At 48.6% G+C, this 14,836-nt stretch overlaps 1 protein-coding gene and 1 non-coding gene across 8 annotated transcripts in view; both read right to left on the reverse strand.

Moving 5' to 3' along the window:
* PUM1 (pumilio RNA binding family member 1) overlaps positions 1-14,836 on the reverse strand; it is an 84,040-nt gene that overhangs the window by 21,369 nt on the left and 47,835 nt on the right. For all 7 annotated transcript variants that reach the window (XM_063356175.1, XM_063356169.1, XM_063356174.1 and 4 more), the window contains exons 10-13: positions 8,939-9,090; positions 5,283-5,421; positions 2,910-3,053; positions 1,618-1,914 (exon numbers count right to left, since the gene is read on the reverse strand). In XM_063356175.1, coding sequence (XP_063212245.1) covers positions 1,618-1,914; positions 2,910-3,053; positions 5,283-5,421; positions 8,939-9,090 — 732 coding nt within the window. The remainder of the gene's footprint in view (positions 1-1,617; positions 1,915-2,909; positions 3,054-5,282; positions 5,422-8,938; positions 9,091-14,836) is intronic.
* On the reverse strand, positions 11,370-11,453 carry LOC134525428 (small nucleolar RNA SNORD103/SNORD85). Its single transcript, XR_010073773.1, has one exon. It is a non-coding gene; the product is annotated as a small nucleolar RNA SNORD103/SNORD85 (small nucleolar RNA).

A 14,836-nucleotide genomic window follows, 5' to 3' on the forward strand; every position in this document is an offset into this window, starting at 1 on the left:
TGTGATTTGAAGCAGTATGTTCCTCCATTTTTTTCTGATGGAGCAGGTTCAAAAGGCAGGTTTAAACTTGCCCTTCACACTGATGAAAGCAGGAAAGCTCAGGACATAATTACTACCTCTGAGACTAAGCAGTAATTAAAACAATTGTTCTACTTCAAAAAAAAAAAAAAAGAAACTAAGGAGGGAAAAAAAAAACCAACCCGCAGACCTCTTTCTGGTTTGGTTTTATACTGCAAAAAATATCTTTGTCTCCAAGTGCCTAACAAACAAACCAAACCATATACGTCGCATTTCTTGCGACCACAACAAGTGACTTTTTGGGTATACGATAGAAACAATTCCCAGAATAAAGCACGGAAATCACCTCTGATCAGCTTTTTTTAAAATCACAAAGAGTTACCCAGCCATTATTCTGAGGTTAAGAGTTAGGACACTGGGCACCACTCTGCAGCCAGTCCCTCTCAGTCCGGTTTCTCCACCAAGCACACGCGGGTAAAGGCAGGGAAATTCAAAGCTGTTTAAAAACACAACCTGTAGCAACAAGGGGACGACTGATAACGTGTGTAACAACATAAATTCATGACTTTGCTACTTCTAATATATCATCTACTACGAGAATTTTCACCAGAAAGCGCTGCAGGTTTTGAAAGGCAAAGCAGTCTCTAAAGGCAAACTTCCATGGAGCCTCGGAGGGATGAAGAGGAGCCCCCTGGAGCTCCCTGTCCCAGCACCAGCTCTGGCGGCTCACAAGCCCACGAACTGCATTGGGAGCCATCTGCTCCCAGAGCAAGGTCCTGCAGGTGGGTCAGGGCAATCCCACGCACAGATCCAGGCTGGGCGGAAAATGGCTGGAGAGCAGCAGACTTGGGGGTGCTGGTGGGTGAGAAGCTTCACACGACCCAACAACATGCACTGGCAGCCCAGAAACCCCCTGCAGCCTGGGCTGCGTCCCCAGCGGCGTGGGCAGCAGGGCGAGGGGGGGATTCTGCCCCTCTGCTCAGGGGAGACCAGAGTTGGAGGTCTGGGGGGTTGGACTAGACCTTTAAAGGGCCCTTCCATATGATTCTGACCCCCCTGCAGTGCTGCCTCCAGCGCTGGGGCACCAACAGCAGAAGGACACGGAGCTGTTGGAGCGGGGCCAGAGGAGGCCCCGGAGATGCTGGGAGGGCTGGAGCCCCTCTGCTGTGGGGACAGGCTGAGAGAACTGGGGGGGTTCAGCCTGGAGAAGAGAAGGCTCCGGGGAGACCTTCCAGCCCCTTCCAGTCCCTGAAGGGGCTCCAGGAAAGCTGGAGAGGGACTCTGGAGCAGGGAGGGGAGCCATGGGACAAGGGGGAACGGTTTTATACTGGAAGAGGGGAGATTTAGATGAGATATTGGGAAGAAATTCTTGGCTGTGAGGGCGGTGAGCCCCTGGCCCAGGTTGCCCAGAGAAGCTGTGGCTGCCCCATCCCTGGAGGGGTTCAAGGCCAGGTTGGCCGGGGCTTGGAGCAACCTGGGCTGGTGGAAGGTGTCCCTGCCCAGGGCAGGGGGTGGCACTGGGTGGGCTTTAGGGTCCCTTCCAACCCAAACCATTCTGTGATTCTCTCTTTTCCCCCACGAAGAAGCTGCTGTTCTTACCTGCTGTCCCAAATCCTCCCAGCGCAGAGCCCAGCGTGGCACCGAGAGAGCTGCTGCTTCCGAATCCCAGGGAAGTGTTGGCAGGCTGGGCAGAGCCCTGAGAAAAGAGTGAGCTGCTCTGGGAATTGCTGCTGAGAGAGTTGTTGCCGTAGAACGAGCTGGATGCCAGGTTGTTGGTGGGCTGCTGCTGGGGCTGGGGTTGGGGCTGCTGAGTTCCTAGAGGGCGAAATGGTCCGTTTGTCGTTCCTGCCAGGCCGCCCGCGGCACCGTTGGCCGAAGCTGCAGCCGCTGCAACCGCTGGAGAAAAAAAAATAAATAATTGGAAGTATAGACTGAAAAAAATCCATTTTCATAACAGTTTTGGACGTTAAAACTTAGCAGGTTCCTTTTATTTACTCTACATTTTATTCTCTCCTCTCAGGATAAAAAAAAAACAACTCCCTTTCGCATCAAGCTCGGTATAAAGTCTCTTTAGTTTATATCTGAGCTCCGCAAGTCTTGCGCAGAGCCACCGAATACCAACAACGCCTTGTTATTATCACTGCTGCTTGTGTTATTAGAGCTACATAGATCAAACACACAAAAATGTTCCCTTTCTCCTAAGATCTAAGATTCAAATCAATACAGCCACACACTTAGCAACATCCAATTAAGAAACACAAGTTTTGAAAGAAGCAAAATTGTCCTTTAGCCCACGAAACACAATCCTGCGGTGCTACAACATCAAAACCAAGTACTTTTGTTTTTCAGCCAGTTTCAGAGCAAAAGAAAAAGCAAAATAAACAAGAAATACAAGGAAACAATTAAAAGGCCTATTTCATAATCTATTGCTAACACTGGCAAAGACCGCTTACACGCACAGATTCCGGCTGGGGAAAAAAAAAGGGGAAAAAAAAAATAATCATTTTCAAGCCTTGGACTTGAACCCTAATAAAACCCCAAAAAACTCATGGCAAAGGCCAGGCACGTAACATTTTACGCAAGGTGATCATTTGGGAGTTCTACACAGGCTAAAACTCTTTATCACGTGGGAAACTAGATGCCAGCTGACACGTTTAAATAACTGTCATGAAATTTTGCAAAATAATAAAGTTTACGCGACGCTGCCTCTCTGAGGGTGTTTCTGGAGGCTCAGCCCACAGTGAGCACAGAGGATGCTCTCAACACCGATCCCCGCCAGGGATCTCGGTGAGGGCAAGGGTGTCATCATCGCCAGCAGAGCCCAAAGCATTCCAGCTCCCCTCTCCGCCGGGGATGGAGCAGAGTTTTCACTTGACGGGACCAGGACTCACCTGCTTGCGCCGCCGAGGAGCTGATGATGACGGGAGCGGGGGCTACCAGGCGGACGGGGGCCCCCAGGCCGTTCCTGGCCCCCGCGTTCACCACGAGAGCACCGGTTTGGTCGTAGTAAGCAGCAGGAGCCAGCACTGGGTAACCTGGAGAGGCAGATGACGGGAGCACACGTAAGGTAACAACCAACGCAACGCACGGTACATCAGTCGTCTTCATGTGAGTAGAATTTTTTTTTCATAAGATTTTTAAAGGAAAATCTGAATGGAAAAAGAAAAGGCAACAGCAGCTCTGCTTCTCCTGAAGCAAAAAAAAAAAATAAAATAATAAAAATCCATATTAACAGTCTACAGCTTGATACGAGCTAAGACTTCAGGTAGAGAAGCCTTTTTCCCCCCCAAACCTACTCTACTAGCATTGCCCTCTGTGTAAATTCATAGAATCATAGGGTTGGAAGGGCCCTCTGGAGATCATCCCGTCCAACCCCCTGCCAGAGCAGGGTCACCCACAGCAGGTGGCACAGGAACGCCTCCAGGCGGCTTTGGAATGTCTCCAGAGACGGAGACTCCCCCACCTCTCTGGGCAGCCTGTGCCAGGCCTCTGCCACCCTCACAGCAAAAGAAGTTCCTCCTCATGTTTAGGTGGAACTTCCCATGTTCCAGTTTGTGCCCGTTGCCCCTTGTCCTGTCGCTGGGCACCACTGAGAAGAGCCTGGCCCCATCCTCCTGACACCCACCCTTTCAGTATTTAGAAGTGTTGATAAGATCCCCCCTCAGTCGTCTTTCTTCCAGACTGAAGAGACCCAAATCCCCCAGCCTTTCCTCATCAGAGAGATGTTCCAGTCCACTCAGCATCTTGGTAGCCCTTTGCTGTCCCCTCTCCAGCAGTTCCCTGTCCTTCTTGACCCGGGGAGCCCAGAACTGGACCCAGCGCTCCAGATGTGCCCTCCCCAAGGCAGAGCAGAGGGGGAGGATGACCTCCCTCCACCTGCTGGCCACACTCTTCTTGATGCACCCCAGGATGCCATTGGCCTTCTTGGCCACAAGGGCCCATTGCTGGCTCATGGTCACCCTGTTGTCCACCAGGACTCCCAGGTCTCTTTGCACAGCGCTGCTCTCCAGCAGGTCACCCCCAACCTGTCCTGGTGCAGGGGGTTATTCCTCCCCAGGTGCAGCACCCTACGCTTGCCCTTGTTGAATTTCATAAGGTTCTGCTCTGCCCAAATCTCCAACCTGTCCAGGTCTCTCTGTATGGCGGCACAGCCTTCCTGTGTGTCAGCCACCCCCCCAGCTTTGTCTCATCGGCAAATATAGCCGATGTGTCATATGTGTCATCAGTATATAGCTCTTTAGGTTCCTTGCTATGGAATTCTACACTCAAATAAGACTTTCAGGAAAAAAGTGATTCTCCATGGTGGGGTCACAAAGAGAACGTTCTCCGTGAATATTGGCTTTGCAAATATAACCCCCCAAGCCCCCCAGTAAAGCAGATTTAAGGAAATCTGCAGATTGCTTGGAAACGTGCACGTTACATTTAGCTTTGTAACTTAATACAGCAACATTCCTCTTGAACCACAAAAAAAAAAAACACCTCTGTAACCACCATATGACACTTCCAGCGAGGAGACGTGACCTCAAAATAATCCCGTTCTCTCACATTTGACCAGTGGGACATACCTGCACATTATTAAAAAAAATTGTTCCGTTTGCCCTTTGCCATTACAATAATATTCTGTACAACTGAGTGTCAAAAGCGTTTGTCCCACACAGCCTCACGGACCAGAGCTCAAATTCATACGGTAGCTCCTCTCTTGGAGAATTATAAATTACAATAAAATCCTGCTTCCTTTTTTCTGTTTCCTTTTCTTGTTTCTAAGCCGCTAGTATTTGCTTGGAGGATATTATGAAGGGGAAGTCCTTAGCCCGTATCCCGTTAAAGTCAAGCACCTGGCAGGGATGGAGAGACAGGGCTAATGAACGGGACTCGGACATCTCTGAGGTTTCAAAGTAAAGACCCCGTAAGTTGGCATGATCCACGGGGAAATGTGAAAGCAGCTTCCAAGAGGAGCCACCAATTCTATGGAGTACGCAAGCAACTAACGCACCCGTACAGCAATACAGCCTGTAACGTTTGTTTTCACCTGTGGCACAGGGATCTAAACTCTAATTTAGCTGAAATGCTGCACAGGTAGCGAGGTTCACATCTAACAGCCTCTCCAAAATGCCTTCTACACGCGCAGATTAGAACTGAAAAACAATAAACGCAAAACACTGCTGAATGCCAGGCAAATGCGACACCGCGCACAGACACAAGATATGTAATTTTCTTCGATCTCCCGGGACACCGCGGAAGGTGCAGCTCCCTCGGAGCCCTACCTGGCATCCCTGCTGCCAGCCCCTGCCCAAAGGCCAGGGCGGAATTGACGGCCGCAGCAGCCACCAGCGGATCAGTCTGCTGTCCCTGCTGGTTCTGGTTTGGGGTCAAAGGACGCTGACTGGCTCCTCCGCGTAGAACCTGGAGAAGACAGAGGAACAGCCATCTGTTTATTTTGGGACCTGGGAGCAAGGCGCAACCATCAGACACTTGCAGGAGCAGCCGCAGCCATTGAATGGCGAGTTCTTGCACAACTAGCATGGGACAACCCCTCCCCTTCCCTGGGGACAGAGCTGCCGTCGCCAACACAAGCCCTCACACCTGGGAAGCGCAGAAGACCCAATTTATAGAATCACAGAATGGTTCGGGTTGGAAGGGACCTTAAAGATCATCTAGTTCCAACCCCCTGCCCTGGGCAGGGACACCTCCCACCAGCCCAGGTTGCTCAAAGCCTCATCCAACCTGGCCTTGAACCCCTCCAGGGATGGGGCAGCCACAGCTTCTCTGGGCAACCTGGGCCAGGGGCTCACCACCCTCACAGCCAAGAATTTAAATAAGACGTCCCCTCCCAGGCTTACTGAGCATGATCTGGAAGCGCTTCATCATCTGACCTCTTTCGTTTCTTGATCTACCTTCAATCCTCATCTTTTGTCAGAAGTGCTTGCAGCCATCTGCCCCGTCCCAGATGACATTTGGTCTCTGCCGCAGCAGCACTGCCGAAAGCCCACTTGAGCGGAAACCTTAAAAAGCCCGACTCGGGGGCTGGGGGCCGATGACACAAGGTTGACATGGGTTTTTCCAAGCTTCCAGCCCCCGTAGAAAACAGCGGCCCAGTGACACGGCATGACACTTACTCACTGGAAATAATGACCAAAGATCACACATCGTCTTTTATACGTAGCTCTTGTGGTTGAAGCACACGTTGCTCTCCAAAGGGAAGATGGCAAACTGACCTTTCCTGTAATTACCTGCGACGGGCTTTGTTTGCAAAAGCCTTTTTTTACTCAACGTGGTGATGCAAGAGCCTGCACCCACCAGCGAGGTCAGCTTATTAAAAAAGCCATCCTTTGGCACTCAGCGTGACTGATTGCAAAAATTAACACCGGCTGTGTCACCCAGTAAAGTTATTAAAAGGAAGAAATGACTTTGCGCACTGAGAGACTGGGAGAGGATACTGGAGTTAACGGATTTCGATGTTTATCCCAATTTGCCATCGCTGGGGAAGCCTGAACACGAAACTCTTCAGCCTCGGGAGTCTCACAAGTTGCAGCTGCTTGAAAAGCAGGCGCTGTGCAAGGGCACCGCACGGAACACGCGCCATGGATGGCAGGCTGCAGGAAGCGAAATCTTGGCGTTTTTTTTATAAATCCGCTATTAAGATGTCTTAGGCATCACAAATCAACTGTCCATAATCATCGCTCCGGGTTTCCAAAAACATTCACCTCAGCACTTCTTAGACAAATTTCATCCAAAAAAATACACACTGTATCCTCTTACGGCTGGCAGGTTTGCATTCCCAACAATACCCGCCATCCCCACGCACGCCTGCTTCATGGCTATAAAAGTAATGAAAAATATCATAGAGGCTACTGATGATCGGTAGTTTTTATTTTAATAGCCTAAGCTTTTGCAGCAGCTCTTTTAGCACACACCTCCCGTACGGGGAAAGGCTCCCGGTCTGAATGCCACAGCGTAAATGGCTTTTACACCCTCTCCGTGCCGCTGTACCTGCGCCGGGGTCCGTGCGGGAGGCTCTGCCCGACATCCTCTTGCCCGCGACCCACCAGCTGCAGAGGTTTGATCATTAACTTCATCAGGAGCAAAGTGCTCTCCTCCCGATCGCTGCTCCAGAATCGCTGGCGTGAAAATTCACTGCTTTTATACCCTGAAAAGGCCTTACAATATCACCAAACATGGTTTTTGCTCTAGTTTTTAAAGCCGAAGCTAATAAATTCAGCTGCCAGTTGCTATCTACTCTAATTGCTGTCTCAAAACACACGAGGACCAGAAAGGAAGGTTTCGTTTTACTATGAAAAAGGAGCCACCTCACTTTTCGGGAGGATAACAAAGCCATTTTGTTCCCAAGCAGGAAGTACCATGGGACAGAGGCCGATAAAACTGTATAAAGCCAAGGTCAGGCGAGGACCAAGCAGCAGCCAAACCAGCCAGGGCCATGTCGGAGAGCCGGCCGGCTAACAAGAGCCCGAGGCCGCTTCCCGACACCCGTCCTACGGACCCTGCTGGGGTGGGGAGGGAGAAAAGCGGAGCGTATCCAACCGCCTGGCCAAGGGGAACAAGAACCAAAACAAGGACGGCAGGACGCCGCTCATCCTCCCAGCATTTAACTTCATTACACAGGTTTAGCAACCGCCAGTTTAGTCTGAAAGTTTGGATTATTTTCTTTTTTTCAAAGTTGATTTAAATAGCAGGCCAACAATTTGCACTCCCATACTAGTCTGTAAAACGTTTAAAGATGGCTTTTTGCGACAGTTGAGGAAGAAAATCATTACTCTCTCTTAATTCTCGTACCAGTCTCTCAGTTTCCACCTTCTGCTTGATTCACATTTGTGTCATCTGCATCAGAGGTACAACTATTATTAAATACCAGACCTTTAAAATGCTTTAGTTAAATTCCAAGCATAGGGGGGGAAAAAAACCAAAACCCCACAAACCTCAACGAGAAATTACAGAGTGATTCATCACAAAGCTGCGTAACAATTTTCAACAGAAGAAAAAAGCCCAGGCTACAGAACGCAATCTGCCGTCACTGCCCGGGGATTAAGGCAGAAGAGGTGGATGGTGCGGAGCCATCAAACACACACCCTTTAGAACAGAAGTAAGGAAAAAGTTCCCCTTATCAGCTCCCGGTGTGAACTCTTCACTGTTTTTTTTAAAAAAAGCAAATACCATTCAAACAACAGCTGCCCATCTCAATGTTGATCTCTAACACACTTAAAGGGGTAACAGCCGATCATATGGAAAAACCTTCACTAACTTCATCAATTTTGTCTTTTTAGGTGTCAAAGTCTCCAAATTTTTGTGCAGACTAAAGCAAAACAGCTGCACAGTTTGCCTTGTAAATATAGCAAATTCAGCATTTTCTTTTTGCAACTCATCTTTTGTCTTCAACTCCTCACATGGATTCGAAACCAATTCACTCCGCCGTTATTTTGACCCTTTTAAAGCTAGTCGTTGTCAAAAAAGCGTCCTCTACTGGACTGCGGTATAAGAGAACACGCTTATTAATATTTAGCACTTGACACGGGTCTTCATTGTTGCCGTGGCCTTCAAGCTGCAGCGACGGGCATGAGAACAGAGCGCAAGACGACGATTTCCACTTGCACACCAGTTTGCTACGGCGTCGCTCAGCGGTGTTCACAAAACTGACAAGATTATTCGTTTTGCAAAGCATTAACAGGCAATAATTCACCACCACGAGTGCATGTGCGCTATCCTCCACGTGCGTGATGCTTAAATGACATAACAGAACATACAGATGTTTCTCCTCCTATTTTTAAGAGAGGTCAAGGGCTCTGAGTGTTGGCAGTGGTCATTGAAAAAAAAAAATAAAAATAAAATAAAAAAAAAAAATCGGGATTCTTCAAAGCTGCCGTGTTCCCTGTAAATGACTCGACGTGGAAAGCATCCCAGCCCTTACCTGTTGCTGGCCCTGCTGGGTTTGCTGGGTGGTCTGCTGATTTGCCGAGTTCGTGGCAGCGGCAGCCGCGGCAGCTTGCTGCTGGAAGAGACTGGCAGGATAAACTCCCCAGGGCGTAACTCCATAGTACTGGTGAGGAACAACCGCCGGACCTACAAGGGGAAGGGAACCGGTGAGCTTCCGAAGCGCGTCAAGCCTTACACAGCAAACCGCCGCCAAAAATACCTGCTTATCGCATCTGGTTTCACAAATCCTATTTCAAGGTGATCTGCTTTCAATCCTTTGCAAATTACAGAGGGATTCTGGCATTTGTGTTATTCATTTTTAAAAAGCTTAGAAGTCAGGCCTGAAATTTCGTCTTGGCTTGCTTTACCTTATTGGATGAGGTCAAATCCTGCTACCAGCGATCCTGCTGAAATTCTTTGCTTTTACTGATGTGCCCTAATTTTACAGTGAAGGAGCAAAACTTTACCTCTAACCAAAAGAGAAGGAAACTTCTTTAAGTACAGATATACAAGTCTCTTCTAATCTCAGCTGACATTCATAGTTCAATAGTATCTATTATTTAGCGCCCCAATAAATTAAAAAAAAATAAAACCTCTTTGCATCTGGATAGCATCAATGCTCGAGTGTTTAAAATGTCATTTTTCCAGCCACTCAATCCTATTTCGCATTTGCAAACGACCATAAAGGAGATTCTCTATCTTTCCACATCTCCCTTTCCTCCTCCAACTTCAGAGGCTTAAAAAAAATAAATAATAATCTCGGAGAGCACCAGAAAAAGCGGACGTTTTGAAGATTCATTGTGTTTTATCAAGTCTTGGGACACCGCACACCTAATTTGGCGATAGCAGAATGGCAGCCTATATCCTTAAGTAATTCGAGCTGGGACAACGCCGAGGAAGCGGCGAGCGCCCTGCGCTGGAGTCCCTCCCACCAAATAACACGTGTGCGAATTCAATAACATTTTTAATATGTCTGTTGTATATCTTTTGGAAAGGTCAGCAGAAAAGTAGAAGCATTTCCTTTGCTTTTCAAATACATCACTTATCCCACGGGTTCCTTCCCCCCAGCGGGAGTGACTCCGGGCACACTAGGCTTTTTAAGGTAGAGTGCCACAAGTCGTATTTGACGCTGCGGAATAAACAAGTCTGGAGAATTTGAACCACACACTTACATGGAGTAAAAATAGCTCCTATTTTAAGGGAGATCGTTAGCATTTGAGTTCTAACCAAGTCATTTTAGTCTTGCTGTTAGTCATGTCTTACAGCAAAGACCCTGCAAGGAGAACAAGTGTAACGCATATAAAGGCTATAAGCATTCGCCCCAAGAGACTTAAAAACTATTCCCAAAATATAAGGGATGACAGCAAAAAGGGAGATGCAAAAAGACACTGCTGAATGTAAGCGTGGGTATGACAGAAAGGGAAAAATCCAGGAAGCACTTTTTTCTTTTGGTTTTGTTTTTTTTTTTTGGTACAGTAACACGTGTTTGTCTCAAATGAACTACTACACAATGCAGAAGCGACCCGCTGCGCACCAGTCTGGATCAGCTCCTGCTCCTGCAATCACTGCTGCCCACTGGCGGGATGCAGCAAGGCTTCAAGACACCCATTTCATCTTTAATCGCAAATATTAAATTCGTATTTCAAAAGCGTAGCGGTTACTCTCCTTTATTATTTTGTTTCCAACCACTGTACTTTCCCCAAATTTAGGGGTTTGTGGCATCATTAACACGCGTGCCCAGCCCCGCGTACCGCAGGGAGATGTTAAAGCAGCCCGTTGTCTAATGCCAGGCGCTTCAGCAATGTGTGTGAAACGCTCAGATTTGTGTACGTCCCTAAAGCTCTGCCACCAAATCCACCCTTGCTGGATGTACTGTGTCCCGTCAGCCTGAGAAGGTGACTTGTCTGCCTTCCTCAGATTTGCCCTGGAGCAGCAACCGCTTCTTTCTTACCTTCTGACCTGAGCAGTGGCAGCTAAAATTAAAAAAACAAAACAAAAAACAAACCTGCAGAAAATGAATGAGTCCCACAATGGTACCGCCTACCTTCACCAGCGCAGACGCAGCTGATCGGTGGACTATAACCTGTTTATATTCAGTCGATGCAGATCGGACGGCGACTGCTCGGGTGCTTCCTCGCTCAACGGGAAAACAGTTGCAACTGCTCCGTTTTATGCAAGGAATTAGCCTGTGTTTGCCCATAGGCTACTGGGAAGTCGCCGCAATACCCTTCATCTGGGCAAAACGTGGGCATCTCTCTGGGTTATTTTAATCTCGGTTCTAATTATCAAGCAAGCACAGTCTAGATGGAGTTTTTTTCCTAGTTAGAGGTTGCTCATCAGATCTGCAAAAGCCTTAGGTGTTTAAAAGAAGAAGAGGCACAAAGTCTTTGAAGTTTGCAAGCAGCTGGGCTTAAAAGAGCTGCAAGTCTGGCTCAGCTCATTTGAGCGCATGGTGAGGCTCATTATTGAACACTGTTCTCAGTGAGGGCAAGTGTGTCATCATTGCCAGACTTACAAAAAACACGCAGAGTGTTTCTTTACTGCAGGAAATATTTGCACCTGCTTTTACACTTATTAAAGATACGCATACACAAGAAAATAGAAGCCATTCTAGTGCCTTTGAAATCAAATATTCCCACTACTACATCTCACACATTGGCCACGGACGCCCAGAAATATTCCTTTCAAGAAACATTAGCAAAACCAACTGTAAGTGTTCATCACAACATTTTTGCTTTTCATCTCAGCCTTCACACTCAGATCTCTGTACGCCGAAGCCATACCTGCTCTCGGCCAAGGACGAGGACTCAGCAACCACCGGCTTAAGGAAAGCTGCAAGTAGCAACTTTATCAATTACTAGTGATTTGTTGAGCTGATCACTTCACGATTCCTGGTACGGCGACCGCAGGTATCCATGAAGTGGTGTCTTTGGAAGGACCGGGGTAGAAGAGCCAAACTGGCAGGGCTGTGGGCAGCCCCAGGAAAACCCTGGCAGGCAGCGCCCGGGCGGCACAGATCCTGGGGGGGGGATGGCACCTTTGCATAGAATCACAGACTGTGTTGGGTTGGAAGGGACATCTAAAGGCCACCTAGTCCAACCCCCTGCAGTCAGCAGGGACATCTGTAACTAGAGCAGGTCGCTCAGAGCCTCATCCAGCCTGGCCTTGAATGTCTCCAGGGATGGGGCCTCCACCCTCTCTCTGGGCAACCTGTTCCAGTGTCTCACCAGCCTCAGTGGAAAGAACTTCTTCCCAATGGCTGATCTAACCCTGCCCTGCTCTAGTTTAAACCATTGCCCCTCGTCCTGTCGCTCCACGCCCTTGCAAACAGCCCCTCCCCAGCTTTCCTGGAGCCCCTTTAGGGACTGGAAGGGGCTGGAAGGTCTCCCCGGAGCCTTCTCTTCTCCAGGCTGAACCCCCCCAGCTCTCTCAGCCTGTCCCCACAGCAGAGGGGCTCCAGCCCTCGGATCATCTTCGTGGCCTCCTCTGTCCCCGCTCCAACAGGTCCACGTCCTTCTTGTGCTGAGGGCTCCAGAGCTGGACGCAGTCCTCCAAGATGGGGGTCTCACCAGAACAGAGCAGAGGGGGAGAATCACCTCTCTGGATCTGCTGGCCACGCTTCTTTTGATGCAGCCCAGGATGCCATTGGCCTCCTGGGCTGCAAGCGCACATTGTCGGGTCATGTCCAGCTTTTCATCCACCCCAAGTCCTTTTCCGCAGGGCTGCTCTCTATCACCTCATCCCCCGGCCTGTATTGATAATGAGGATTGTCCCGACCCACGGGTAGGACCTTGCACTTGGCCTTGTTGAACTTCATGAGGTTTGCTCGGGCCCACCTCTCTAGCTCGTCCAGGTCCCTCTGGATGACATCCCGTCCCTCTGGCCTGTCATGGCAAGGTGGTCCCCCAGCCCGTGGTCCCGGGCGGTACATGCAGGCATCCATACCCGGGACATAGCTCAGCACCAAGTGACTGAAGCTTCTCAGAAAGCCAGGCTGGAGCAGCCCAGCGCAGACACATCCAAACCGACCCACCTCCAGTCTCGGAACACCGTGGTTTTTCCCGTATGCAGATCATTCCAGCATCCACTTCTCTACAAAGAACAGAAACACTTTTCTACCTGTAACACACCACCTCCGAGGGAATCAACATTCCCCAGCTTGTCTTACAAAAGGCAAGATTTCTTTTTCTTGAGTGACATCCTTCTCAAATGATAGAAGGCAATTGCACAACGCGTTTTAAAGACAGCAGTATCTTCCCCACGGTTTAAACTCACAAGTGATTTCCCTCTTGAGTCTAGGAAGCCCTTCCCTCTGCATTCAAATTTGTTCTTTAAAATGCTACTATTGTTGGGAAGAAAAGAGTATTATCACAGGGCTGACAGTCTTAAAATCATGAAAAAGCTGCCATAAAGGCAGAATGTTAATTGGCAGAATTATCTCCACCATAAAACATGCCAAAGTTTCCCCTCTGCTTTAAAAGTAACTGTGAGCAATAAACTACCAACAACTCCAAACTCATTTCTTTCATCTCATAAACTTCTCCCAGCCCTCCCAGTTTAACACTCCCATACGCATGAGGGAGGCCGCCTGACTTTATCCCTAACTCTGAACATCTCAATTGCCCCATGTCCCTCCAGTGCTGCACTCCGTCATTGCAGAGAAAAAGCTTTCAAAACTGCTCGACTCTACACAGAAAAGATGCTTTTCCTGAAGCCAAACATCAACAAGGAGCGAAGGCTGTTACATTGGCATTTCTAGCAATTAGGATCCAGAGCCCAACGAGATGGATGAAGAAACTCATATTTCTCAGTGGTGAAACGCTATACCTACATTGCAGCGCATTACGCATTCTTTTGTTTTGCTTTCAAGAGCCACAAAGTTTAAAAATTATTCAAGCAGCGATCCTGATGTCAAGTTTTGAGATGCTTTAGGTAACCTGGGGTATGGTATTTCCTAGATCAAATTTCTAAGGCCCCACTCAGATATTCAGGCAGCTGCGGCTTCAAGACTGCTGAGAAAAAAGGGGCAAAAAAAAAAAAAAAAGTTGTCGCAAACACGCTCGCTGTTTCCTAGAGACCTGGCAGAGGTTACGCATGGTCTTTCGATGAAATCAAGACGCTGACCTCCTGCTCCACTGAACTGCAGTGCGTTACTGAAGAATGAGCACTCGCTTGAGCAGCGCTGAGGTGATGCAAAAAGGCCAACCAGAATCCTCTTTTGGTGGTACTCGTTCACAAAGCACCTCTTCTGCCTGGAACTGGAATTGCCAGTGTTCTAGCACCTCTTTGCTGATAAGCCCCGACTGAAGCTTCCTACTTACATTTGCCACCAAGAGTTGAGGTCATTCATTCACCGCCACGCATTCATCATCACGTGATAGTTTATCGACCCCTGGACGGTTAGACATATCCTTGTACTCTAGCTCTTGGCTTTCTTCCATTTAATCACAGCATCATTTGTTTGCCAACAACATGTTGTTATCTAAACTTAATCTTGCATTGTTATTATGCAACCAGCAGGCAACATTCACAAGAGCCGAAGAGTCCAAAGCCCATCTTCAAATTGTAATCTTGATTCTTTACATACTTCCATGCGATCCGCTAAAAACGCCATCCGACTGGGTCACAGTCGCTGAAATCCCATTTCAGAGCTTGACCTGATACTGGCCTCGAAGCTTAAAAGCTAAGCAGCGGTTATGCAAGAGCTGTTAAACACGCCGAAGAGTCACGTACCAAACCACAACGCTCTCTGGCAGAGCGCTCTATTCCTGTACAACCAGCTGGTTCCCGGCTTCAGTTTGGTAGGAGCCATCCCAAGGGATGTCCAGGAAGTATGGAGGTTGTAAGTGGAGTGTGGCAAGAGGGTGCAGGCTCCACTTAAAATCCCCACTAC

This window comes from Chroicocephalus ridibundus, chromosome 19, assembly GCF_963924245.1.
Source record: "Chroicocephalus ridibundus chromosome 19, bChrRid1.1, whole genome shotgun sequence".
Classification (NCBI taxonomy): Eukaryota; Metazoa; Chordata; class Aves; order Charadriiformes; family Laridae; genus Chroicocephalus; species Chroicocephalus ridibundus.